The sequence below is a fragment of the Natator depressus genome, chromosome 1 (assembly GCF_965152275.1).
Source record: "Natator depressus isolate rNatDep1 chromosome 1, rNatDep2.hap1, whole genome shotgun sequence".
NCBI classification, from domain to species: domain Eukaryota; kingdom Metazoa; phylum Chordata; order Testudines; family Cheloniidae; genus Natator; species Natator depressus.
Genome location: NC_134234.1, coordinates 332,896,189 through 332,923,102, shown reverse-complemented (window position 1 = coordinate 332,923,102; position 26,914 = coordinate 332,896,189). Strand labels below are relative to the sequence as shown.

General features: G+C 42.1%; 1 protein-coding gene across 2 annotated transcripts; it reads right to left on the bottom strand.

The window, feature by feature from the left end:
* Positions 1-314: 314 nt before the first annotated feature.
* SEPHS1 (selenophosphate synthetase 1) lies at positions 315-26,413 on the bottom strand. Of its 2 annotated transcripts, none has more exons than XM_074942613.1 (9): positions 26,026-26,413; positions 23,360-23,617; positions 20,550-20,653; positions 14,588-14,695; positions 13,404-13,558; positions 12,399-12,489; positions 8,706-8,805; positions 5,932-6,108; positions 315-1,533 (listed from the first exon to the last, which is right to left on the bottom strand). In XM_074942613.1, the coding sequence occupies exons 2-9, from the start codon at positions 23,550-23,552 to the stop codon at positions 1,319-1,321; spliced, it is 1,143 nt and encodes a 380-aa protein (XP_074798714.1). In that variant the 5' UTR covers positions 23,553-23,617; positions 26,026-26,413; the 3' UTR covers positions 315-1,318. The 2 variants fall into 2 exon arrangements, with proteins under 2 accessions (XP_074798714.1, XP_074798713.1); XM_074942612.1 differs by having other exon boundaries at positions 318-1,533; positions 5,932-6,144; positions 26,026-26,407.
* Positions 26,414-26,914: the final 501 nt, after the last annotated feature.

The following is a 26,914-nucleotide window of genomic DNA, read 5'->3' as shown; positions in this document are numbered from 1 at the left end:
CCAGAGTTTACGCTTCTTAATAAAAAGCATTAGACACTTTTAGATAATCAACTCATCCCACTACTTTGATATCACAAGAGATGTCAAGCTGGATGGAACAACTTTCACAACCTACCTATTAGGGCAACAACAAGTTTTAATAATTCCACTTTTAAAAAAAATGCAGGTAGGATTTTTCCATCCCTGTAATTTAAGTACAAATCAAAAAACGTCATGCACTTGTACAAGAGCAATAAAAAAAATTAAATATTTATTTGAATAACAAGCTTAAGTTCAAGCTGCAAAGTTGGCAATGTAGATTTTAAACACAGATCACAGAAGCGTTCACAAAAGGTATTTGAGCAAAGAACAAAAATACTAAAAATATACTAAACAGCTGCTGATTTTAAACAAAAAAAGGCTTGTAATCACTATACAAAATGTAAAATGTATTAAACACTACCATCCACAGAACAGAGGTTTGTTTTTAAAGTGATTATATTTAAAAATTATTTGTGTAGTTAATTATATAGTGAATTGTAAATGAATATTATACAGAAAACTCCTTTTGGTCTGCAATTCCTTTGTTGCACTATAGCACATCCAATCACGTTGCAAAACTGAGCAATTATTGTTTTTTCCTTACTATCAATAAAGAAAACAATTATTGATAATACAGTAAATATTGTCAGGTCTACAAATAATGAAATTAAAATTTCTCCTTCAACTGTGAAGTGCTTTCCATGCAAAGTTAGCACTTGCTTGTTTAACAGTGTGCGCTACCAAGCAACGTCCAGGGTTGTAGATGCTGTCGAGTAAAACTAAACTTTACAAATCAAAGATTTAATGGAATCATGCAACCCTCTTACTACTTGAGTATACCCACTGTGTCACCTATCAATTTACTGCCTTTCCAGAATATCATTCAAGGCATCCAAAATTAGACAATGATAAATATACATATAATGAAAGGACACACACTGCTATTTGACACTACTACTGGTAATGTCTGTGCTACGTGAAAGCACCTTTAAAAAGAGCCTATGCGGCAAGAGATAAGTGTCTAAAGATTCAAAATGAATCAACAGTATTGGATAACAATATAATTCTCAACTCAGAAGCTGCCTCAAGATTAGGTGCATCTTCAGTTAATGTAACAGGAAAAAAAGGCAATGGATTTTATTTTATTAATTGTATCCGCTCAAACTGACCTAAGGCCATCAGATGTGCAGACACATTGAAGTTTTTTTTTTTTTTTTCTTTTTACAGTTCTTTAAATTGTAGGATGATAAAGGAATAGATCTATTTAAAAACAAAACAAATAGCTATTTTATCTAGATTAAGAAGTGGCACCAGGTGTCGGGTTCACATTTTGAGTGGCCACTTGTGGTGCAACTTCAATGATTCGTGGTTTATCTATTATTCTGGCAGTACGATTGCCCTTCTCTACAATCCCAATAATCCATGCTTGGTGACCCTCGCCGTATTTCGGAGATTTGATCTCGGCGCAGAAACGTGCTGCCTGTTCACGTGGTAAACAGATAAGGAGACCTCCTGCAAAGAAAGAGGATCCGCACATTAACTTTTGGTTGCATTTCAACATCAAAACATTTAGAACCTGACCCTGCAGCCCCTATTCAGGCAAACTCTTATTGACTTCATAGGTTCTCTGGCAGAATAAGGACAGCAGAAGATGATTTGGTGGAGGTCTTTCTGCTGTCACTGTAAAACATGAAACTTACATTATTTATAACCATAAATGTAACAGTAAGTGTAACCAAATATGCACTGCAAAAGTTAGCAACATGCTAAGGACAACAAAAGATATATTGAAACACAAAGGCATTGCAAAACAACAACAAATATTGCAACTCACCCCTACTAAAAATTCACATATAATCATTATGATGAATAAAGGGCCCTATTCTGACACCCTGACTCCCATGTGCATAGCACCTTAATCCTCAAATAATTCCACTGAGTTCACTGGAACCTCTCACGGAGTAAGGTGCTGTTCAAGGTGAGTAAAGGTGTCAGAATGTGACCCAAAGTTATGTCCAGGTATGACCCTACAAGTCTTGCTCAGTTAGTCTCTCTGATTTTCGTAGGGTTGCTTATGTGAGTAGCGTTTTCAAATATACAGTCTTCTCCACAAAACTCTCTCCCACACGCTCATTATTGATTGAAAATAATATTGTTTGCTAATGAAAGCAGCATATTTAACATTCACTTAGTAAAAATAGGAAAACCGTGGTACTTCAACACCTTTCTTCCAACTATTACTTGCAAGACCATCCCCTTTCAGTGCATTGAAAGGTACTGGAATGGATTTTTGGAGATCTGGGTTCTTCCTGTGAGACCTTGGGCATCGTAATTAATCTCTCTGCACCTCAGTTTCTTATGTGTAAAAAACTGAAAATACTTCCCACCTCATCGTGCTGTTGTGAAGACAAATCTAATACTGTATGTGAAGTGATCAGATTTTATGGCAATAAGTGCCATAAAAAGATCTGTAGATAAGTTGATTTTACTAATCAAACCTCACAGCACCTGATGATAGGAAAGAGACATATAGGAATTGATATGTTATTAAAACTACCACCGCATTCAGTACATAGCAATCTCACACAACCCTCTGGTACAGAAAATGGATAGTCCCTGAAGACTTTAGCCAGAGCACTCCTACTCTTATGAAAAGTGCCACAGTATCTTAAAAAGAAAAGGAGGACTTGTGGCACCTTAGAGACCACCACATTTATTTGAGCATAAGCTTTTGTGAGCTACAGCTCACTTCATCGGATGCACCCGATGAAGTGAGCTGTAGCTCACGGAAGCTTATGCTCAAATAAATGTGGTGGTCTCTAAGGTGCCACAAGTCCTCCTTTTCTTTTTGTGAATACAGACTAACACGGCTGCTACTCTGAAACAGTATCTTAAGTGACCAGAAATAGCAAAGACTTTGGGTCTCATGTCTAATCTAGGATGGCACATCCAGCAGCACAATGCCCACTATCATCATAGCAGGTCACTGATTTAGAAGAGACTCTGGGAGAAGAGCACCATCTACTGAATCACCCACAAACATTCCAGCAGTACACAGGAGTTTTTTTGAGCTCTTTTAAAAGTGTGCCAATCCTACTTATCTTGTGTGATCTTATGGATCACAGCTTGTAGGGGTATAGCTGCAGGCTAATAGCATGCCATGGACTTTAGATTTTTTTTTTTGTGCATACTGAGTATCTTCATGTACAAGATGCTCTTCCGATATATGCACAAAGGGAAAGAAATTACATGGAACAGAAACCATCTTTAATTTAAGGCTGCAGAAGAAGCAGCTTTTCAATAGTAGTGGTAATTAAAAAATAATATATGTAAACATTATTTCTAGGTGCAATGTGGACTCACTATGTCTGCTACACATGAAAACCCCTACATCTCCCAGGCATTTGAAGATATTCACTCTTCTGTGCCTATCTTTAAACAAAAGCAGAAAGGCAAAAAACACCATGATGTTTAAACTACTCCAAACATAATGGGCCAAATTAACCCCTGGGGGAAGCAAGTGCTATTCCCATGGAAGTCTCTGGTTCAAATTCAACAGTTACTTCATTGGTCATGCAAATGGGTCAGAGAATAAGTTTAAATAATAAAACAACATAACTTGCATTTGGCATTCAGTGAACAACTTGCATACCAATTGAACAAAAGGGGACGAGTGGTGGGAAGTACAGCAGGACAAATGATTAAAAAAGGTACAAGGAAGTAACCTGCACTCATCAATTTTCCCCCTCAGCCCCTCCTGTTAGTTGCCTATCCTGCTATTGTATGCCAATGATAAATCTACCTTATGATCTTTAGAAATAGAAATGTCATAAGTTGAGGCTATTTGCAAGTTTCTACTGAAAACAGTTCTCATCCGAACACCCCCCATAATGTGCTGGCCAGGCATATATCACCAACTCCTATGTGTTATTAAAGTCATGCCACCCTAACAATGGTGTTGGTGGATACTCAAGAAACAGCAGTCATGAGTGCTTTCCATCATTTGCTGTACTCTGCTACAAAAATCTGTTTGCAAAATATGAAGCTACAGACGTAATATTTCAGGAAATTTAAGAAAACAACGGGTAACTGGTAATCCAATTATCCTGCTAGTAAATACAGGAAATGCTACAAATATCCATAAAGTCCAAGTCACATGTTCTGTAACACCTGTCAAATTCAAGTCCATAAATACGTGGAAAACTGGCAAGAGGTATTCAAGCAACATCCATCCACATCTACACTGAATGTAAATAATTGTGGAGAAGCCATTTGAAAGGAATTCACGACAGAGTTTAAGAGACAACTTATGCTCAAATAAATTGGTTAGTCTCTAAGGTGCCACTAGTACTCCTACCTTCCTTATGAATCATCTAATTTGTTTTCCAGGGTTTCGTCTTTTCCAGGAAAAGACAGTGCTGGCCCAAGGTGTGGATGGACTGCCCTGAGACAGAAGTGCTCTATTCACAGAGCAGGGATAGCGCAGGGGTCAGTATACCACAGCCTCTCACTCATGAGGGAAGCGCATCAAAGAGTAAGGTAGTTCAATTCAGTCTCCCATTCCGTGTTTGGTCTCTCTGTAACTGCTAACTAAGGTGGCAATTAGTCCCATTTGAGGTGGTGTTTGTTATGCAGATATCTGTCCACCAAGAAAGGGACTCAGACTAGCAAACACATTCATGTAGATCCCCAGACAGCCACCACATGATATTTTTCATCTGTACTGACTGGGTCTGGTTTTGAACTCTTGAAAGGGATCATAATCCATATCCTAAACATCTGAACCACAAAGTCTCCCCAGGACAGAGCTTCTCTTTAAACACTTATGGCTGAAGAACAATTGAACATATTACAGTAAGTTGCATATTCACTAGGCAGTTTATAGCTCTCACTGGGATACCTCTTTCCAGATCTTCAGACTTCTTTTTTTCTTTCAGGGGCCCTCTTTCTGCAAAGAACTTGAATAATACTTTTGGGGAGAGGGAGGGACAGCGAGAGCGTGTGTGTGTGTAAAGAAACAGAAGGGGAGACCAAGAGGAAAAATGACGTAGAGAAACTTCAAGGAGAAGAAAAGAGCTCTTATTCTGAGAGGCTATATGGCCAGGGAATTAACAAGATACAGAGCTGTTTACCTCCTGGTCTCCAGTTCAAATGCACCTCTAGGAGGTAGTGACCAACAGTTGGTGCCACCTGATGGCTGTTTAGAGGCTTATGTGAAATGAATTTGGTTTTATCAGCCTAATTTCTAATAGATGAATGCAAATAGGACAAAATCATCACTACAATCTGCATCTTACTTGACAGACTCTAGAGAGACCAAGTATTGAATGGGTCTTAGAGACTGAATTCCTTTCTCACTACTAACGATAGTATCTCCAGGTCAGGTTTGTGACACATTCACAGGGCAGTGGGAGAATAAACCTGCACTTTTGATGCTTGTGCTATGTATGGATAGAGTGACAGCTTTAGTCTCTGGAGTTGGCAATCCAGCACTAAAATTCATATACAGATTTATAAAAGAAAAATACAGAATACTTATTTGATTGGCAGTAGCATTGCAGGCAGTGTTACTTTTGAGAAAATGCAGTGCTGGCTATCAACAAATTCAAATATTCACTGATCTGTAATTTTAAAAGAAAGAAATTCAGAACCATCACTAACTGTAAATGCTAAATGTTTCAGATATTCCCCACAAGAGGTTTTTAAAATACAGTATTTCATAAGGGAGAAGAGAGGCACATTCAAAATAGTTTGATGGTTTGTTCACAGCCTGAAAAAGTTAATTGTGAGCAGCTGTATGGCTAACACTCTTACCAGCCTGGTAACACCATTCAGAACTCAACACATGGTGTTTGTAGCTACACATCTGGAATAATGTGAAATTCTGAAGGGAAAAAATAAGTCACTCACCTGACGTCTCAGGACAAGTCCCATGCATGAGGCCAAACATATTGCCACATGCTTTGCTAACTGCAGCCATCTTGGCTAGGACAGGAAGGTTATGGATAACGAAGGACACCTCATTTCGTTGTTGTTTGGCTAGATTCTGTGCATGCCCCAGGATTCCAAATCCTGTGATATCTGTAGCTGCATGTGCATTGAAAGTGTGCATGAGTCCAGCAGCTTGACAAGAAAAAACAAACAGGGAAAGTAACATTTATACAGTATGACAGAGACAATTAAAATGGTGTTACAGACCTTTAAAAATAAATATCTAGCCTCCCTGCTCTAATAAAAACCATCCAGCTTCAAATCTTTCAGTAGAAGAGGCAGTTAAAACATAGGCACAACAGAAATTCACAGGTACTGAGCAGATTCTCTTTAAACATTTGACTTGACTGTTGGTTTTTCAGTGTAATTAAATACAGCAAAAGATCATTTTAAATTGAATTATATTTATGAGCATGTTATATTAAAGTGCTAATGGTGCCAGATCCAAGTTTCCTCAACATTTGGGGATGAAGGTGTTGAGTGCCCCGGGTTTTGGCTTGGCCCATTAGCTGTAAAGTTCAGATTCAGACTGAATTGGTTTGTTGGTTTCAAAATTTACTTCAGAACTTTTAATATGAGACCTGAGCGTTGCATTCCGAGGGCTTAGAGAAGAGAACATGTACAGGTCAGGCAGTACAGACAGACAAGCAGAGCCAACTCCATAATGTTCCAGCCTCCCCACCTAGGCATTCACGGAATCCTTGGGCATTTGTAATTGCCAAGCTCCTGGCCAGTAGAAAGGAACTTCCACGTGCAGGGCAATAGCTTTAGTTAAGAGCGGTTTAAATGCTGTTGAAGGTGACCTACAAAGGGGAGCGAGAAAAATGTTTTGCCCTCTAAGAACTTTCTGATGTATGAACAAGATTTGAGAGGGGTTTTTTACATTAGAAATCCAGGTCATCTAGTCTATTTTTTCCTGGAACAGGAGGGCAAGTACCAGGGAAGTAAAATCTGAGAAAGTGAGAGGAGAAGAGATTTTTAAGCATCCCAGCACCCTCAATTAAAGCTTAAAAAACTCCCATATTCAGTTTTATCCCCCTCCAAAAAGATGTCCAACAAAAAGTAGGGCCACACTGCTTGCTATTTCTATGGTAACAATTTTTTTTAAAAAGCCCCAAACACTAAAGGAAAGAATTGACATACCACTTTTTCCAGCAGGAAAAAAGGAGCAGGAGGGGGCGGGGAAGCAAGAAAATGAGATTTGGGGGGGGGGGGGGGGGTGGCACAAGGAGAAAAGATCCTGAAACAAAATTTTGAATTCAAAACAAATGAAAAACATCATTTATTTGAAAAGTTTTTGTGAAAATTAAAATTTAAAGTTTTGACCACCCCTACTGTCAGGGCTTCATTTGGCATCATAGAGAAACGCAAAATAAAAAAAAGCCAAGCAGCAGCACAGACCCCAATTTCCCTTTAAAATATTCTCTTACTTAGGGGTTCTCAACCTTTTTTCCCCTGAGGCCACCCCAATATTCTATAAAAATTCCAGGGCCCAGCCGACGTGGGGGGGGGGGGGGGGGCGTGGAGAGTGCCTTGGGTAGAAGTGTAGTTTGATTTCCATATTGTGGGGGCAGGGCCTGGCAGGGCTTGGGACAGCTGTGTCTGGCAGGGCCTGGGGAAGAGTGTGCCACCTCCACCCCCTGACTCACCTCAGCAGGCCACCCAGCCTGTCTGGGCTGGGGGGACGGGAATGGGACACAATCAAAAATTATAAACTCAGAGGGGGGAATGCTAGCTCAAAAAGTTTGAAAACTGCTCAGGGTGCAGGCAAGGGGTAGCTAGGGGCCGTGTGCAACGAGGGCTGTTGGTAGCTAGGGGCTGTATACAGGCAAAGGGGTAGCTGAGGGTGCAGAGAGAGGGGTAGTTAGGGTCTGTGTGCCAGGAGGGGCCCCCCCTGCATTTGCTGCTCCCTGAGGGCTCTGCCAGCCCCAGAGCCAGGTACCCTCACCTGGGTGGCTCTTACTGTCTGCATGAGCAGTCAAACAGGGCTGGAAGCTGAGGAGCAGCCGCAACCCTGGACCCCAGCAGCAGGAGATGGGAGAATGCCGCAGCTGCCCACTCCATGGCACCAGACAGAGCAGCACCTGCCCTGCCCTGCTCGGCTCCAGCCTCCACTCCGGCCGGGGGACGGGGCCTTGGGGGCGCTGGGGGACAGGGAGGACGACGGGGGAGCTGACCCCAGGATTGCCCCACTCTGCTTAAGGCATGCAATTTGGGGGAGCAATCCCCTCCCCCACCATGCTCCCCGCAACTTCGCCCATGGGCTTGGGGCTTCAGCCCTGGCGGGGGCACCAGGACTCCAGGATTCAGCCCTGCACCTCTGGGCTTTAGCCCTGCAGGAAGTGCTGACGCTTGGGGCTCCAGGCTTCAGCCATGGGCCCCATGGACCCCCTGAAACAGCTCACAGCCCCCCATGGGACCACAGAACCCCAATTGAGAAACGCTGCTCTAACTCATGTTATTTACTTCACTCACCAGGAAAATATTCATCTCAAGCACCATTTGTGCCTTTGCTATATAATTAACCAGGGTCTTTTTAATCTTGCTTCATGAACATTGAACAGATTAAAGATGAGAGGCTGAGCTGATGTAGCTTATTTCACCACAGCAGACAGCTGAAATTAAATGTGGAAAGCAAACCCAAACCCAAACCAAATCAACCTAGACCTCTAGGGCATTCTCATTCTTCATACCTGTTCTGTTGAGCCTTGCCATGTTCATCATTGCCTCCTGGTATGCTAGCTCCACATCTTCTTGAGTTACCACTAGCTTTATTTTATTCCATTTTTCTGGCTATTGGTGGAAGAAGAGGCATGATTTAGTTTATTTTCTTAGTTTTGTGGATGTGTGTTTTAAAATGCATTCAAATTTATGCAACTTTAATCCAGGATGTACTTCCGCTTCTTGAATGTTTAAAATGTTAGCCCTTTAAAAATTAAACTAAACTAAAATCAATGATATTTTACTAATGTCTTTACGTTTGCAGAAATATAAAACAAGTTTCTCCATTTATATTTGGTTACCCTGTTGTGCCTAGATATTGCAGTTCATAGGGCATTGTATTTAAAGATTTATTAGACACAACATTTAAGTGCTGTACACATTTTACACTGCCCTCTGTGGGCAAATGCAGTAGGGTAATCTATCCTCTAAATACCTCCCTCTGAGAGAAATAATGCAGGATTAAAAGAGATGCACCTTACAACATGCCCCAACATCTAGCAAACCAAGGCACTTTTGGACAAAAAGGGAATAATTCCACAGCTGGCAACTCTCCACCAAGAGGGCTGGGCCACCAGTACCCAAGAGGTCAACCCTCAGGACTGACAGCAAGAGTTTCAAATGATCTTTCATTGTTTCCTCAGTTCTGAGCACTGTAGGGGAGAGCATGCTCTCATTGTAGCAAGCTGGGATCATATCATCCTGTAAGGTTCACCTCCATTTTAAAGTTACCTTCCTTTTTCCAAACATTTCCATAGATTTACTCCACATTCCATCCCTTTCTAACATCATGTGTTAACAACAACTTGTATTTATATAGTGCCTTTCATCCCAAACAATCCCAAAACACTTCATGAACGGATACTCAATAAACAGAGATAACTTAATTCATTACTGGAAATAATGCCACATCTAGATTAACAGTTGATTTAGATTCATTGATATTTAGGTCAGAAGGGACCATTATGATCATCTAGTCTGACCTCCTGCACAACGCAGGTCACAGAATTTCACCCACCACTCCTACAAAAAAAAAAAACTCACACCTATATCTGTGCTATTGAAGTCCTCAAATCGTAGTTTAAAGACTTCAAGGAGCAGAGAATCCTCCAGCAAGTGACCCGTGCCCCATACTACAGAGGAAGGCGAAAAACCTCCAGGGCCTCTTCCAATCTGCCCTGGAGGAAAATTCCTTCCCGACCCCAAATATGGCGATCAGCTAAACCCTCAGCATATGGGCAAGATTCATCAGCCAGATACTACAGAAAATTCTTGCCTCGGTAACTCGGATCTCACCCCATCTAATAGCCCATCACAGGCCATTGGGCCTATTTACCATGAATATTTAATTACCAAAATCATGTTATCCCATCATACCATCTCCTCCATAAACTTATCGAGTTTAATCTTAAAGCCAGATAGGTCTTTTGCCCCCACTGCTTCCCTTGGAAGGCTATTCCAAAACTTCACTCCTCTGATGGTTAAAAACCTTCGTCTAATTTCTAGTCTAAATTTCCTGGTGGCCAGTTTATATCTATTTGTTCTTGTGTCCACATTGGTACTGAGCTTAAATAATTCCTCTCCCTCTCTAGTATTTATCCCTTTGTAGTGTTGCTCTGAACTGTTTGAAACAAAACAGGATTAAGACTGGAAGTGAAAAGCATATATAATGAAAAACTAGGGGAGAGAATTGGAATAGATGAAAATATAATTTTCCAAGCTGGAATCTGGTCAGGACATTGCAATTAACACTCTTATAAGAAGATCTATACAATCATTAATAACCACTAGTGGACACTGGTAGTAAGCAATATCTGAAGGAGAGTACTTTTCAGAGCACTGGTTTGGTAATGACTCAAGAGAATTCCACCTACCAATATCATCACCACCACCACTTCCTGTAGCACACAGTTTCATTTGAAAGTTCTCCCAATCAAGGGACCCATCTTAGATATCTGCAAGTCAGAGCAATCCCACTCCATGCTCTTCAGTCTTTGCTCCACTCCCTGCGACTACACAACTGAGGGAAGAAGATGTGGGCTGCAGATCTTCCCTGCATCATATCCTATCTTCAACTCTCACTCTAAAAATCTTCCTTTTCATTTTTCCCTATGAATGACACAAAGCCCACTCATATTTCCTAATACAGCATCCTTCCACTTCATTATCCCTGTAGCTATACTCTACAAGAACCTTTCACTACTTCTTTACCACATTTAATGTTTTAGCTCACTTTTTACTCTGTAATCAATCTCCATATTCAAGCTTTCCTTTCTTTCCTGTACAAAAGTTGCTGTACCATACAGTCTCTCTCCAAAGCATTTTCTGGTACTAAAGAATCTATTTATATAATAACCCTTTAGAAGCTTTATATATAGATAAATATGATGGGTAATCTCTGTTTTCTCTTCTTTTTAAAAAAAGAACAAAAAAGCTGGTGCAATCTCAACAGAATTTTTCTTTTGCTTAAAGATATACATGGATTTCCTTTCTGCCTCTGTTTTTCACAGCAGAAAGTGCTTTGGTTGACAGTCAAGGAAAATTAAAAGTACTTGAAGTATGTGGCACTTCAGAATAGCCTTCATTTGTGAGTCTGTACGTCAGTGAAACAGGTCAATAAGTGAGATTATGGTCAGAAAAGAGACCATAAAAAGGTCATCTTGCTGTTTCATGTTTATTTCCCACCAATGACTTTTACATTAGGTATTTTCTCTCAGGCCCCCCATCCTGAGATTGGATTGGCATGGGTGGGACTCTGCAGCTACGCAGATTGTAAGATCAGACCTTAGATCTTCTTTTACAAATTTAAAAGAGAAAATAAGTGTTTTTTCTAGCTGCCCATTCTTCAGACTCAATCTAGGCTCTATGGGGGGGAGAGGGAGGAATCAAGCTAGTTTCCCGCCCCACACTCCCTTTGCTAAAAACAGAGATTCTGGAATTAGAATACATCTGGCAATTTAGTGGCTGACACCCCAGGCTAATTAAATATCGGCTCACCTTTCTGCCAGTCTATTGGCTCTGCAGTCCCCATAATAGTAAAAATGCATCTTTTTAAAATGCAAACTAAGCAGTGGTAATTCTGAAGATATACAATGAGAGCCAAATCACAAACAGATGCCCATTTTACAATCACTTTTCAGTTCAGTAGCTACATGTTTGCCTTAAGTACATATGGAAATATTTCCACGTACACAGTGCAACTATCGATATTTTCTTAAACTCAAAGTGTAATATATGGACTGTAGAGATATTTCCATGTACCCACGTACAGAAAGTCCATGAACATTGGGTGAAATCCTGGCCCCACTGAAGTCAATGTGGCCAGTAATTCACCCAGGATGTCAAGTCATTGCTTTGTTCATCGACAGGCATCCAGATCCATTTTTTTTTTTTTGTTATTAATCATGTTTAGTACAGTAGTGCCTAAGGACCAACCAAAAATGGACCCCATTGTGCTAGGCACTGTACAAACAGAGTAGCAGACAATCCCTGCCTGGAAGAACTTGTAATCTAAACCCAAAAGGCAGACACAGGGTGTGGGGAAAGCGATAAGACAGCAATCCCCTTAAATACTACTTAAACTAGAGAGTGTTCCAATTTAAAAATGTTGTGGCCCTTCATGCAATATCACTGACACTTCACCCCATTCTAAGCAGTTTACTCACAATATCTAGCCATTGGTGGACAGCTACAGCCACTTGCGTTCCCAAGGGTTTAGTCAACACAAGCACATCTCCTGGCACTGCATTGTCTGGCCTGCAAACGAAGTGTTCACATATTAATTACAAAGTGAAGTTTACACTTGTATAGGAGTATTAGGTTGGAAATTATATTTTCACAGTACCATACATTCCATTGCACTTAAAATTGATATTTTTAGAAGACATATACAACTTAAAAAACCCCCATATAATTACCCTGTGGGTTTTGCTGTCACATGATATTATTGAGGCAGAGAGCTTATGAATATATTTAAAAGGAGATTAGATCTTCATATAAAGGATAGTGCCTGCAGTTGCATAAGATCATGCATTTTTTCCTATTAAGTTGTTGGGTACATTAGGACAGAAGAAACAAAAGGACATGTTATCAGTCCTCATAATTCAAGGCATACGTGAATCACCAGCTGGGGGCAGGGGGAAATTCCTTCTTATGGTATAATACTCCACACAGGGAAGGAGTATTATACCTTCCTCCATAGCATTCAACATTGGCCAATGTTGGACACAAGGTAATAGCCTGAAAACTGTAAGCACAGCACTGGTGTGACATTTGTGTTCTTTACTTCAGATACCATTTAAAAAAAAAAAAAAAAACACATCAGCATCCTGACCAGTTTTTAAAAGCCAGGCTATCCATCTCCAACTATCATTCAGATATAAAGATTCCAAAATTTAAATTTTCCTCTTGAAGGAGCATATATGAGCACAACATATCAGAAATGAAACACTCTTTTTGAAAAAGCAAACCAGTGCAAGAAAGATGTTGGCAGCAATCTTAGATATCTCTAAGGTATCCATCACAAGCGTACCCAAGTACTGAGAAAATACATCTTTATTCATCAGGAAAAATTAAAATAAAGAACATGATATGGTATTAAAAAGGAAGATACACTTTTATTTAACCCTTTGATACGGCACCATGCAATTTTGTTCAGTGATTTAACTTACATTATAAATTCATTAGGCTGACAGACTGTAGTGGCCACTCCTCCTAAAACAATCCAAGGATTTAACACTGTTTGGCCACCAGTCACAGATGTTCCTGCCTCTTCCGCTGCATCTTTGAAACCCTGGATAATTAGAGGCATCACTTTGTCCCTTTCCTATAGATCAAAGTACAGAGGTCAGAGTTTCATTTTAGCAGTTTCTACTCATTTCACAACTGGATCAGGGCATTAGGAACTCAATCCAGCTCCCACTGAAGTCCACGGCAAGATTCTCATTCATCAGAAGCTGGATCAAGCCCTAAAAACACGTTAGTCTCCAGCAACTGACATTCCACACAGTACTGTCATGGATTCACAGTTCCTTGTAAAATGTTGAAGGAACATCCCAAAAGGTCACACAGGAGCTAAAAAAGCTGGGACATGAACCAAGAATCACATAGATCCAAGTCTCTGCTCCTTATGGACTGAAGAAAGTTCTGCAAATTCAGAACATCATCCTTCTGTTTAATCTGGTGCAGCCCACAGCATGCTAGTGCCATAGGGGAAAGAGGAATTTGGCCACTGGTCCCTGAAAAAGATTGCTCTCTATTCTCTGCTTCCCACTATCCCACCCAGCTGAGCAACCACAGGGTCCCAGGTCATTTCTTCCTCCAAGAGGGCAGCTCTTTTTCTGCTCTGCCATCTGCCACAGCTGCTGGTAGTTTCCAAAAATCCACCTCACTTTCTTTGGCACCAGATCAGTAGTGCTTCAAAGGAAGCATCACAACAGCTGGCCCAAAAGACCCCAGAGAGTACCTATACAAGTTCTTATACCACACCTATCAACATGGTATTTAAGAGTTGTCTCAGGCCCCTACCGTACAGGGCTGAGCAGGAACAGGGACACTGTTTGGGAGAAGACAACTAAAGTACTGGCAGAAAATGTGCAGCCAGAGAAGAGCTGTTCAGGACCAGCCTGTTGGCAAGCAGACACAGAAGTCCTATCAATATGCAAGTAACTGATTCTTAGGAGTAGCATTCTATGAAACCACCCACCGAGCCCCTTTTTAAAAAGCCCCAAAAAACTTTGAGGAAAAAAGCATTAACATGTATACTGCAAAGCTAAATGATCATTTAGGGTAACACACTGTGGGAGGTGTAGTTATTTGGGTTCATTTGTTTCACAGTAATCATCATGGACCTTACCCTATCTGTCATTTTATTACTGATCCCAAGGAGCATCAACATGTTGTCACATTCTGTGACCCCCATAGCATAAAGGTCACTTAGGACATTGGCACAGGCTATACGTCCCTGCAAAGAAACAAAGACAAAAAAATCCAGATCAGTATTTCCGTACGTTTAGATAATGCTTCACATGAACAGGACAGTTCTAGTCTTTAACACATGGTTATACTCTGAGATTGTAAAACTGGCATGTTCTCACTCCACAGACCTGCTCCCTGCCTCCACTCTAAATCAGAGCTTCTCTCTTTAATAACAATGTGCCCAGTTCCTCCATACCTCCACTGAAGTCAATGGAGCTATAATATGCCAATTTACATCAGCTGAGGATCTAGCCCCATAAGTTTATATTGCTTTCTGATTCTGTTAGCCCTCCAGAACCAGCATAGCTATGAGGCAGTGAGTTGGATTCTAATCCTTACTTTACATTATCTCAGAATTGTTTACTAAGTTCCCATCAGTTATACCTGTGCAAAACTACAGATGGAAATGCAGAGATATCACTCAGGACATAATGCAGTTATGCAGACGTAACCGAAGGCCTATTTAGCCTACAAAACAGTTTTTGTAAGAATGTAGAGAGCAGAGAGGAGATAGCAAGAACTCCTTGATGAGGAAACAGAGCTGAAGACACTGAGCTCTCTGATGAAGAACATGCCCAGTAGGAAGGGATGTCAAAACAAAACAAACCTACATCATCAGCCAAATTCTGTTCTCAATTACATTGGTGTAGGTCTGGGGTAACTCCACAGGCTTTAATAAAGTACTCCTGGGGGGATTCTGCGCGACTGCGCACCCGCAAAAACAGCTCCCTCCCCGCAGAATTCCTGCAGAAAATGGCAGGAAAGCAAAGAGAAATATTGTGCGTATAATTTTTAATTTTTGGCACAGAATTTTAATCTTTTTGGCGCAGAATTTCCTCAGGAGTAATAAAGTTAATCTGGATTTACAACTATAGAGATGGAACAGAATCTGACCCTATGTTTTTAATATCCATTTTTCTGCAATTTCCCCCAAACCTTAATATGATAAAAATAATTGCTCCACATATTTAAACACAACAGTTTGGGCCAAAGGAAAAAAAAATCCGAGATAGAAAGCAGAGAAAAAAAAATATTTAAATTAAAGTGCAAATCTTCATTGTAAGAGTTATATTAGAATGCAAGCTCTTTGGAGCGAAGACCATGACACTCACTTTGCTAGAAGGTGCCCAGCTCATCTTTTGAGCATACTGTTTTACACCATACAATCTGACCACAATGGACCATCATCCCACTTCAGCTACACACACAGAGCTCCCTACTGAGGTTAGTGGGGCCCTCTGCATATATCTGAAACTGGAATATAATTGAGTATTTTAAATTATTTTAAAAGGCTTGCTCACTATGCACACTAAATGGCTCCAAGGAGACCCACTGCTAGTTTTGTAAGAACAACGAGGAGTCCTTGTGGCACCTTAGAGACTAACAAATATATTTGGGCATAAGCTTTTGTAAGGAGGCTCGAACATGTCATTTTCCTTTCTGTACTGGGATTATCAGACTATTAAGCACTATCTTCAGTGTTTACCAAGCAAGCTGCTAGTTTATGTTCTCTTAAGAACAAGAGATAAGGTTTTCAAAACCACAATGACAACAGTTCTCTGGTCTAATGGTAGGAGGTCAATGCAATACCCTGCCAATAGGTAAAACCCCCAGGGAGACACACTCAGGAACTGCAGATCTCAAGTCTGAGAAAACTGAGGTGGAGAAAAACTTGGCAACACACTTACTTTGCCTCCAGTATTGGCAAACACCAGAAGGTTCATAATTGTGGTTAGCCTGGGTACAAGTGTCCAAGCTCTTGGATGTTTATCTGGGGCTTCACCCTGCAAACCTTTAGCCATATGATTAGTCCCATTGAAACAAATGATCTACTTTTAGGAGTAAGGACAACTCATGAAAACAAAGCTCTCTTCTGCTCCTATACTTAAAACATGCCTCTCTCATATTGCATGAGGGGCTTGTAAAACACTCCGCCTATTATTTAGGCTCCCCCCAACACTTCCCATTAGAAGAGCTGTTTTCAATTGCTTATAACAGGGGTGGGAAAAATTTTTGGGCTGAGGGCCACATCAGGCTTGCAAAACTGTATGGAGGACCAGATAAGGAAGGCTGTGCCTCCACAAACAGCCTGGCCCCCTCCCACTTCCCGCCCCCCTCAGAACCTCCGACCCATCCAACCCCCCCTGCTCATTGTCCCCTGACCACCCCTTCCCGGGACCCCGCCCCAACCGTGCCCCCCCTCCCCCAGAACACAACCTCCATCCAACCCCCCTGCTCCAACCCCTATCCACACCCCTGCCCCGACAAGCCCCCCGGGACCCCTGACCCAGCCAACCCTGACCCCTTGTCCCCGCCCCCTCCCGAGACCCCCATCCCTAACTGCCCGCCCAAGACCCCAACCTGCCCTGCTCCCTGCCCCCCCCCCGGACCCTGCCCCCCGTCTCCTGACCGCATCCCCTCCCAAACTTTCACCCAATCCAACTGCCCCCTGACTGCCCCCCAGGACCTCCTGCCCCTTATCCAACTCCCCCCACCCCCTTACCATGCCACTTAGAGCAGCAGGACAGGCTTATTGGAAAGCCTGGGAGGTGGGCAGGCGCAAGCAGTTCTGCTCGCACAGTGGCATGGCTGCGGGGGAGGGGGAAGTGAGGGAGGGGCCGGGGGCTAGCCTCCCCAGCTGGGAGCTCAGGAGCCAGCAGGACGGTCCCGTGGGCCGGATATGGCCCACGGGCCGTAGTTTGCCCACCTCTGGCTTATAACTTTGTCAAACTATAACCATTTGGACTGAAACTCTGCATGCCTTGTATCTGCCTCAGGCTGAATGTTGGAAAATTTCAGCCAAAATGGTTCAGCCATTTCCAAAAATAAGGCTACAAAAAAATGTTGTTTTGTCCATGTTAAAAAATTATTGCAACTCTTACTTCGAAATGATCTAGCATCCCCATGCTTTGAAGCAAGGACTTGAAATTTGGCAGCAGGGGGTGGCCTTTGTGTCAGAGATGAACCTTTTGCTAACCATATGCTAACCAAAAATCCACCCGAATTTGTCCCCGTTATAAGCCCTTGGAAGAAAAATATATATATAACTGCTTGCACATGCTGAGTAGAGAATTCCTGGAGCTTATCAATTAAAATGTCCAAAGATTCTGTCCTCTATCCCCTCACAGTTCCTAATATTACTCAGACTGCACATCATGTGCTATCCTCACAGAGCAACTGCCCGTGATTCAACTCAGGGCTACGTGGACTCATGAGGCTTTTCCCTGTAATGGTTGCTCCAAGCTGGGGTGAGGCCAATCACCGGAGCTAACACTACAGCACCTATTTCTCCTTTCAGTGCCCCCAAGGTGTCATGGAGGAGTAAGCCATCTGATTCAAATACAGATAGGAGGGAAAGGAGCAAATTCAGACAAGGAGTATGGTAAGACTGGGACTGTACGGTACAGAGAGGAGGGAGGTGAGACCTTGAGCCAGGTGGCTTGGAGGCAGAGAGAACTTTGAGATTGGAGGGGGAGCTGGGTGGAGGGAGATTGGGGCTACCTGGACAAGAAGACAGACTCGAAATCAGTGTGTGTGGTGGGAGAGGAGATACACATCTTACAAGGAGCTGGGGTTCAGATGGAAAACTGGGAATAGCCAGGCAAAGAGACTGGGACAAGGAGACAGGGAGGGGATGGGAGGAGAAACAGATGGATGAGGAGCCAGGAGTGGGAAAACTGGGACTTGCTGGACAAGGATACTGGGACTGGGTGTGGGAAAGGGGAAAGACTGGGAGTCAGGGGGAAACTGGAACTCTGAGGGTGCCCATAGGGGGAGGCTAGGATGGGCTGAACAAGGAGACTGGGGTGAGATGTCTGAGGAGCAGAGACTTGGACTGGAACAAGGAATTAGGAGTTGAGAAGAGATAGAACTGGGACAGGTTGGAAAGGATGAGACAGAAAAGGGTCAAACTTGGGGGAAATGGTCGGAAGACCCCCCTCTCCAGGGCCTGGAATGGAACCCAAGATTCCGGAGTCTCACTGTTCTTCTGCTGTCAGCAAATATCTAGGAAATCCACTGACAAAGTGTGTCTCATCCCCCTCTAGTGCTGGTCCACACAGAGCTTTGACAACCTACTATTATATCAGTTACTCCATTAGTTCAAGCGGCAGAGATCTGCGTGGTGGATCTAAAGGTTCCAACTCTGCTGATAAACCTCAAGGGTGTCATTATGATGCCACATGATGGAATTTGCTTTTTCACTATATATTTTTTAAAAACCTAGAAAAATCACACACAAACTTTGTTTAAAGAACACTAGTAAAGGGGCAATGCGTGTCTTTAAGTACGCTGACCCCACTCTAAGTACATTGCCTTTTTAAGTAGATCAACAAGTTGAGACAGCAGCTGCTGCCAGCAAGCTCCCTCGGTCCTGAGCCCTGTTGTGTCCCCACCCTGCTCTGTGGAGATGGGGTACAGGAGTGGGGGGACAGGGACACCCTGACATCAGCACCCCTCTTCCCTCCCTCTCCTGGACAGCAAGCAGGAGGCTACCAGGAGCAGCTCCAAGGCAACAGGCAGAAGCAGCACAGGGCAGTGTGGGGAGGAACACCTGAACTGACCGGCAATTGATAGCCTGCTGGGCAGCTGCCACACAGGGAACTGAGGGGAGCTGTTGGGGGGCTGCTGGCCCACCCTGGTTCCAAGCCCTCCCAGCTAGATCCAACAGGCTGCTCTTCCTGCAAGCAGTGGACAAAGCAGGCGGCTGCCAAACCATGTTATAAAGGAGCATTGTGCAACTTTAAACGAGCATGTTCTCTAATTGATCAGTGATGTAACAACGAAACAACCATAACCGGGACAACGTTAAGTGAGGAGTTACTGTATGTGATTGTGTTATTAAAGACTGTAGCATAATGCATATGCTCAAGAGAGATGTATTAAGGTTGCACAGGCAACCTTAATTCAGGCATTTCCTAACTTTTGAGTGCTTGACTTTGCAACCTTAATAATGGTCTTTAAAAAATTTTTTGGTGTATAATACGGATCACCACCAGCGCACATAGCACTGTAAAAACACATGCATCTCTTTTGTCAGAGAAGCAGTAATATAATCCGAGTACAGAACTGGAAACCAGCCGCGAATCCTAATCCAGTTACTGTTCCTGGACTTTAATCCTCACTCTGCCACTGACTTGCTATATAACCTTGGACAAGCCATGTAGGCCCAAATCCTCAAAGCTATTTAGGCACCTAATGTGCCTAAGTACCTGTGAGGATCTGGGCCATAATCTCTCTCAACCTCAATTTCTCCATCTGCAAGGTGGAGACAATAAAAAGAATTGTTGGGGAGACTAGTGATTTTGCAAAGAGCTCTGAAGTTGAAGAGTGCAATATAATTGCCAAGTATGATTATTTAGGCTCTTCCAGTCCTGCAATTTTATCTAATCATTTCAGAAGCCCAGAAAACATCCTAAGTGGAATTTGGTTCCCTGAGTAGGTCAGAGGATAAGAGGGCTTTCTACTTAATCTGAACCAGTTTGCCCAGTGCCTCACAGAGAACCCCATTTCCCTTGATAACACTTTCCCAACCAAAGTGACTCACTGAACAGCAGCAGGGGGCAGCTTTGTTTTTAATCTTAGCTATTCTCCAGACATTCCCACCTTTAGAAAGCACTGCTGCAACTGCATTGGCAAATATGGGAATGACACAGGAGTGGAAATATGAAAGAGTTTCTTTGTCTCATACATATCTCTGAGAGACACAGAACATGACAAACCAACTAGTGCAATGGCTGATTGTACAAGACAGCAAGTTCTCACCAGCGCAGACAACTCAGATTAATGAAAGCACAAATCAAAGCCAGCGATACATGTAATTGCAAATTCAGGCAACTTACCATCATATAAGGGTCATCCACAATGGGATAAATGTAATCTGTTGTCTGGACCAAAGACAAACCACCATGTCTTAAAGGAATGACACAAGTGTCCATCCCAATTCCTGCAAGGACAGGAAACCATCAATCAACTGAATAATTTATTTATCCCTTAGATGACTGAAATTCTCAATAAAAGGGAATTTGTAAAACAGGCCTATGAAATACAAGCCACGGCCAAAGGAGCAACCACCACGATTTTGTTCCTCAGGAGGTATATTGTAAACAAATGAAACAAACTAAGATGAAGAAAAACTTGAGAATGGGACAAGAAACTGAAGTGGGAAAGCTATATATGTAAGAGTTAAACATCCATGAGTTACAATCTAATGCAATTTAATAATGTATGGCAAGTTTAATTATGATGGGGGTTCCTTCTTTTTTGAACATGTTTGCCCTGTATTATATCATTCTGGGGGGAAACCTGGCAGGTGTTCTTCAAGTTTGCTAGGTGTCAGACCACCTTGCCAAAACATTATAACAGTAGTTTTAATCTTCAGTAATAATTTATCACAATCATCATGGCAAATCACAAAGGCACGTAGCCTCCTTGCAGATCAAGCACGAAGCTTTTGGTACCCACGAGATCACTGACTGCGTAGCAGCATTCCTTGGTAAACAAGCTTTGTAATCCATTGGTCTTCCATCCTAATAAACCCATACCAAGAAAAATGCTGAAACTGAACTACTCTGACGGAAGTGGTTGGCTATACAGCCTCAATATATACTTTCCCCACTTTGAGAAAAAAAATGCTAAATGTGCTACAGTCCACCTCTTAGGTCCTCATTCGGCAAGCTGATTCATGCACGTGGACCCTCTGTAATTGTGTGAAGCTCTACTGATCTCAGTGCGGTTTCACAGGGGCAAAACATTCTGCCATACACAACAGCTCAGAGGATTAGGGCATGAGTGCCCAAATCTGCAATCTCCTACTCATGGAAGTATTCCTGACTGCATTTGGGACTACTCTGAGTGAGTCATAACTACTTGTGGGAGTAGGGCCCAATTCTGCAAATCCTATTCCTCCCTAACAGCATCTCAGAAGTACCATCCATACACACGGATAAGGAAGTCACTGGTCTTCTTTTAAAGCACAAAACATCAAAAGAAATACTGCCAAATGCATTTCTTGATGCATTTGTTAAAGGGATATTCATCTTAAAGCACATTTTAAAAAGACTTAGCAAGTCTATTAATAACACAGGTGAGAAAACTAAGTTTTGAAAATTCCTTCCAGCTTTTAACTTATTTTCCCTCCCCCCATTTACTGTTGCCCATTCATAAGGCTGAACAATAAAAACTAAACTAGCAATTTCATTGTTGGTTAGAGCCAGTTTTGCTTTCTAGCCCTCATGAAACAAGTCGGTTGAAAAACTGCAGAGGACTAATTAAATCCAATTAAACAAGCACGCTTTTTTTTAAAACTCATGAAAACATTTCTATTATTAAAAAAAAGGTGCCACACAAAAATTAAATTTTGGGCCAAAATGAGATCAGAGCGTCTCTTATCATGGGTCCTCTTAAATTATATTGCCACTGAGCCTCAAAGACAATTACTTCATAGATATATTTCATACAAAGATTGCCCTTGTTTAAGTGGGAACATTGGCTTTCTACTGATTTTCACAGATTCTACCCTCTTTGGGAAAACCGTGTTGTGACCTGTTAGTCTAATAAGGGTTATCTAGTTACATTAAAATTGTTTAAAGTGAGCTCACTGCATGCCAGATTAAATAATAGTAAAATATTTTCAAAAAAAACCAAACAACTAAGTTGATAAGCCTGAAGTGGAAGAATTTCTAAAATTTGCACTGTGGAGACGAGGTTAAATACACAGTGCTAAACAAACAGATGAACTGAATTAAAAACCTGTCATTAAACATTTTGTCTTGACTAATTTATCTGTATCAATATTAGGTACTGTAGCTGGTATCAAAATTCCCACACGCACCCTGTTCCCTGTGAAGGTTGCTTCTGCAGGTTACTTTTCTGTTCTCCTTGCATCACTATGCAAATACCAAACAGAAAGCAAATCTGGCAAGAGCCATATAGGTCTTGTAGAGACAGCCTTTCCCATGAAACCTCTACAGGGAGAACAGAAAAGTTATAAAGAACATGACACAATGAGAGGACTGAAAGACTGATTCCGCCCTCCCCCTTTTGGCTCACAACAGTGGATTCAATTTAGAAATGAAGGCAGGCTAAACTTGGGAACTGGATAATTATTTACAATCAATTCTCAGTTTCACTTTAAGTCAGAAAATAAACTGTTCAATATTTTAGGGGGAAAATCCACAACTATAGTCATAGTACTGTTTCAGAATTATCTATTTTGCATTCACCAAGGAAATACTAAAATGGATACAGTTGTTTTTAGAAATCAATTGTTACTATTTTGGTTACTGAACTTCCACATAATTCATGTACAGAATCTATTAGTGAAAGAGACTATTGTTCTTCTCATATTATAAGCTCTTTCTACTTTTAGAGTCATTTCATTGCTCCTTTTTTCCCCTTCATAGTTAAGTGCTTTGCAGAAAGGATATGAATAATTGCAGTACAAAATTATTTTTCTTGTACAGCAAGATGACAACCGCAGGTTTATCCTTCGCATTTCTGGACACAATCCTTATCTTGTTAATGTTTATGCATTGGACAACACCTTAATTTTAAAATAAAATAAATTAATAGGCTAACAGCTAACTTGATCTACTGTTTATGAAACAGGGAAATAGCAGTATCACTTGTTACTAGAGAAACAAATACTCACCCAACCTGGGCATAACTGCTCCCAAAAACTGTTCATCTTCTTGAAAATGGTTTTCTTGTAGGGACTCAAGCAGTTTCTGTAAAACATCCTGAGGCACTTTACAGCCTGTGCCTTTAAGTTCAGTGAATCGAGTCAGACGGAAGCTCTTGTCCAGTTCATAAGTTTCTGGATTAAAGGACTCCCGAACAGACATGGTTCTGAGTGCTACCTCCCCCCCACCTTGAGCAAGCGTATTTGTTGGTTTCTCTGCTGATCAACCTAGTTAGAAAAATTGAGAACATTAGAAAATTCTTAGAACCTACAAGACAACAAGTTAGTGTATGTACTGTAAATAATATATATCAAAATATTAATGTAGAGGTTTTTGGGAGGGATCTTTTTGTTGTTCCCCCCCCCCTCTTTACTTATTTAAAAAAAAAAAAAAGCGAAGCAAAACATCAAGCAGACATCATCTGTTACAATAGGAGGGTATATCCCACAGATAAGCTTCCTGAGGCTACAAGGGAATGGTTCCTCTTCCATCTTCTGACATTTAAACTGTAACACTGTCAGCCAGTCAGAGGAATTATATGACTTTTCCCCTATAGTTATGCCACACCAGTGTTTAATTAAAAAAAAAAAAGAAAAAAAAAAGAAGTCTACGGACCCCATTTAACACAGAGAGAGAGAGAGAGAGAGAAATAAGCGTTACAGTTTTAGTTACTGGGAACAATCCCTAAGAGGAGCCTTAGGCCCTGATCCTGCAACATGCTCAGGCATAGGGGTCTTTGTACACGAAGGCTTTGTATACAATGGAACTTTGTCAGCAAAACTTTTGTCGTTTGGGGTGTTAACAAAAAACAAACAAACCCCAAACGACAAAAGTTTTGCAGACGAAAAGCGCCAGTGTGAACAGTGCTTTGTCGACAGGATAAAGCTACTGCCGCTTGTTGGGAGAAGAGCTCTCTCCTGCCGACAAACAGCAGCTACAAAAGGTGTGTAGTGTAGACAAAGCTTAAGCTCATTGCAAGATCAGAACCTTAGGCAATAGCCTCTTTATTTCAAGCTCAGTTCTGGTATAAGAGGGCACAACTCATTTGGAGTCAGCAGAAATACACCTGTTCACACCAGCAGTATATTTTCCCTAGAAGACCTATGTGCTCGTAATATAAAGCAATACGAAGGGAAAACATTTAATCAGGATATTTTCTCTAAAAGCATATTTTATGATGTTCATACCCGAAAGCTGTTCAATAGAAACAGAGTTCATGCCTCTCAGGACTGTTTTTGGAACTGAACATACGTAATCAGAGTAAACCGCCCATTAGAAAGTTAATGTAAAAAGAGACTGATGCAATTCATTTAATAAAATTCTTAACAATGCACATCTAATTTTAGAACTCTTTTTCCACTCTGAGTCAGACATACAACACACTCCAAAACTAATAAGAGGCCTAACTGAAGCATTTAACTTTTACATCAGAATGGTGGGGATATGATGCCATTTATCTTTCTTGGAGAAAAACCTTTCCTGGAATTATTTAAAGTGACCTACATAAAGTAGTGTCTTAGAAAGCAAATGTCATGCCTATCAAAAGGGTTCAACAGGCAGTACTGACTAACTGCTGATCATGTTGTTACTGGGTTCAGCTGAAAAGTTCAACACCACTACTGGCCTCTATTCAGTTCGTTTGGTATCATTCAAAAAAAAAAGTCATCTACAGCCTTATGCAACTGGGTCGGCTTATCAGAAGGCTGCTTCCTAAAAAGTTCTACAAACTCTCAGGGATGCTATTTTATTGACTATGGTATAAAATGGCAATTCAAGTTTTAAAGTCCCTGCCTCTTTACAGTGTTTTCCCTCCTTCCCTGGGAGGCGTGTCACTTATTTAAAACAAATCTTCAAAAACCCAAGCTTGGGCAATAATCCAAGCTCTCATTACAAGAACGTGTCTTGGATGAGCAATGCATTTGGGTTGTAACTTTTGTCTTCAATGCAAGACAATAAGGACTAGCAATCAGAGAGGATACTAACTAGAAAACAACCTGTCGAGAGAAGTAGGAGAAAAAACTGGCTTTTAATGGAAAGATATTTTTTGATATTTTCCAGAAAAATTGTAAAAAATAGCGTTTTCCAAGTGGGGAAACATTTCCCTTCACTTACCGGAACACTGGTGTATTCTTAGCACCCCCTATCCACTTCTATAGGAAAGGATTTAGAGGCCAAAGGCAACAAGCAGAACTTTTTGCATAGTCTTGAGCACTAATACACGCACTGATATATATTCCCTGATTTTAAAAATAAACGTTGGACTAGACAAGTGACAAAGTTATTTAATTAAAAACCTCAATATGGAAAGGAGCACAAAAGACTTTGGTGAAGATCTGAATGTGCTGCGTGCAATAATTTCGTACACTGCCATGGAAGCAACCTTACAAGATCCAATTTCATGTGACTTTTGGCACCCTGCACAAACATGCATTTCTAGCATTCAGTGTATTTGCAAAATAAACAACCCTCCCCATTAGAACAAATCGCCCCCATACTCCAGATGTTTGTTACTTTAAAACAAATATAAAAAGATAGAGTTTAACCCTTGCCACTCTACAACCCTGACCATAAATAAAAATGTACGTTGGAGGATGGCAAGGAAAAAAATGACGGCAGAACAGGACCAGATACCTACCCAAAATAAACCCAAGGACAAGGAATAGCAACACAAGTGAGGGGCATCTACAAGGCGAAGAACTGCAACAAGCATTTCTCCATGGAGTGTAGCACAGAGGGCTGTGGAGAGACATGGCTCTGGGACACCTTAAATTTCAAGCTGCTGCCTTTAAAGGCAAGCAAGGGCCTCTACTGCTGCTCTTTGTGCAGCAGTGTGGGAGCCTAGCTGGCTGTGCACAGGAAAGAACCGTGCACACAGAAATCCCCTTCTATCCCCCCAAAGGAGGCTCCTACTAACAGAGCTTTGCAAGGGGTGGGGGGAGAGAATGATCTCCCTTACACACGAAATTATTAGCAGCAAAAGTGCGGGGAGAAGGGGGGAGGCAGGTAAAATGTCAGCAGAAGCAGAGTTAACCCTTCGCTAGAAGCAGAACTGCAAGGGCAGCGTTTAAAGGCGAAGAGCCGCAGCCGCCCCCCATTGCCGCCGCAGCCCCGGGGAGGGCGCGGAGGGGATGGAACGTTCCCCGGGCGCGGCGCGCGCCAGGCTCCCCGGCCAGGGGACTCCACGGCGCGGGGCCCCAGCGGCAGCAAAAATGTCGGCGGGTGAAAAATTTAACCCATCGCCTGCCGGCCTCGGCGCCGAGACTTTTTTAAAGCGGCCCCGGCGGCGCCTCGCATCCCCTTCCCCCGCCCCCCCCGCGGCCGGGCTCAGGGGCTGGGGCCAGGCATGCCCCGTGCGCCCCGGCCGGCCAGCGCAGCGCGGGGAGCCCGCTCTCCAATGCAGGGCCGGGTGTTTAACGGCGGAGGCGGATTCCCCTTTAAATCTCCCCGCTTGCCCCCCCCTCCCCAGGTCTCCCTCTTACCGGCTCGCTCCTCGCCCTCCCTCCGCCTCCTCCCGCGAACGGGAC

Coding starts and splice junctions, on each gene's coding strand:
- SEPHS1 (XM_074942612.1), bottom strand. CDS start 23,552: ATGTCTGTTCGGGAGTCCTTTAATCCAGAAACTTATGAACTGGACAAG. Junction 13,559..14,587: donor GTAATAAAATGACAGATAGG/GTAAGGTCCATG, acceptor TTTGATCTATAG/GAAAGGGACAAAGTGATGCC. Junction 12,490..13,403: donor CAGCCTAATGAATTTATAAT/GTAAGTTAAATC, acceptor CTTCGTTTGCAG/GCCAGACAATGCAGTGCCAG.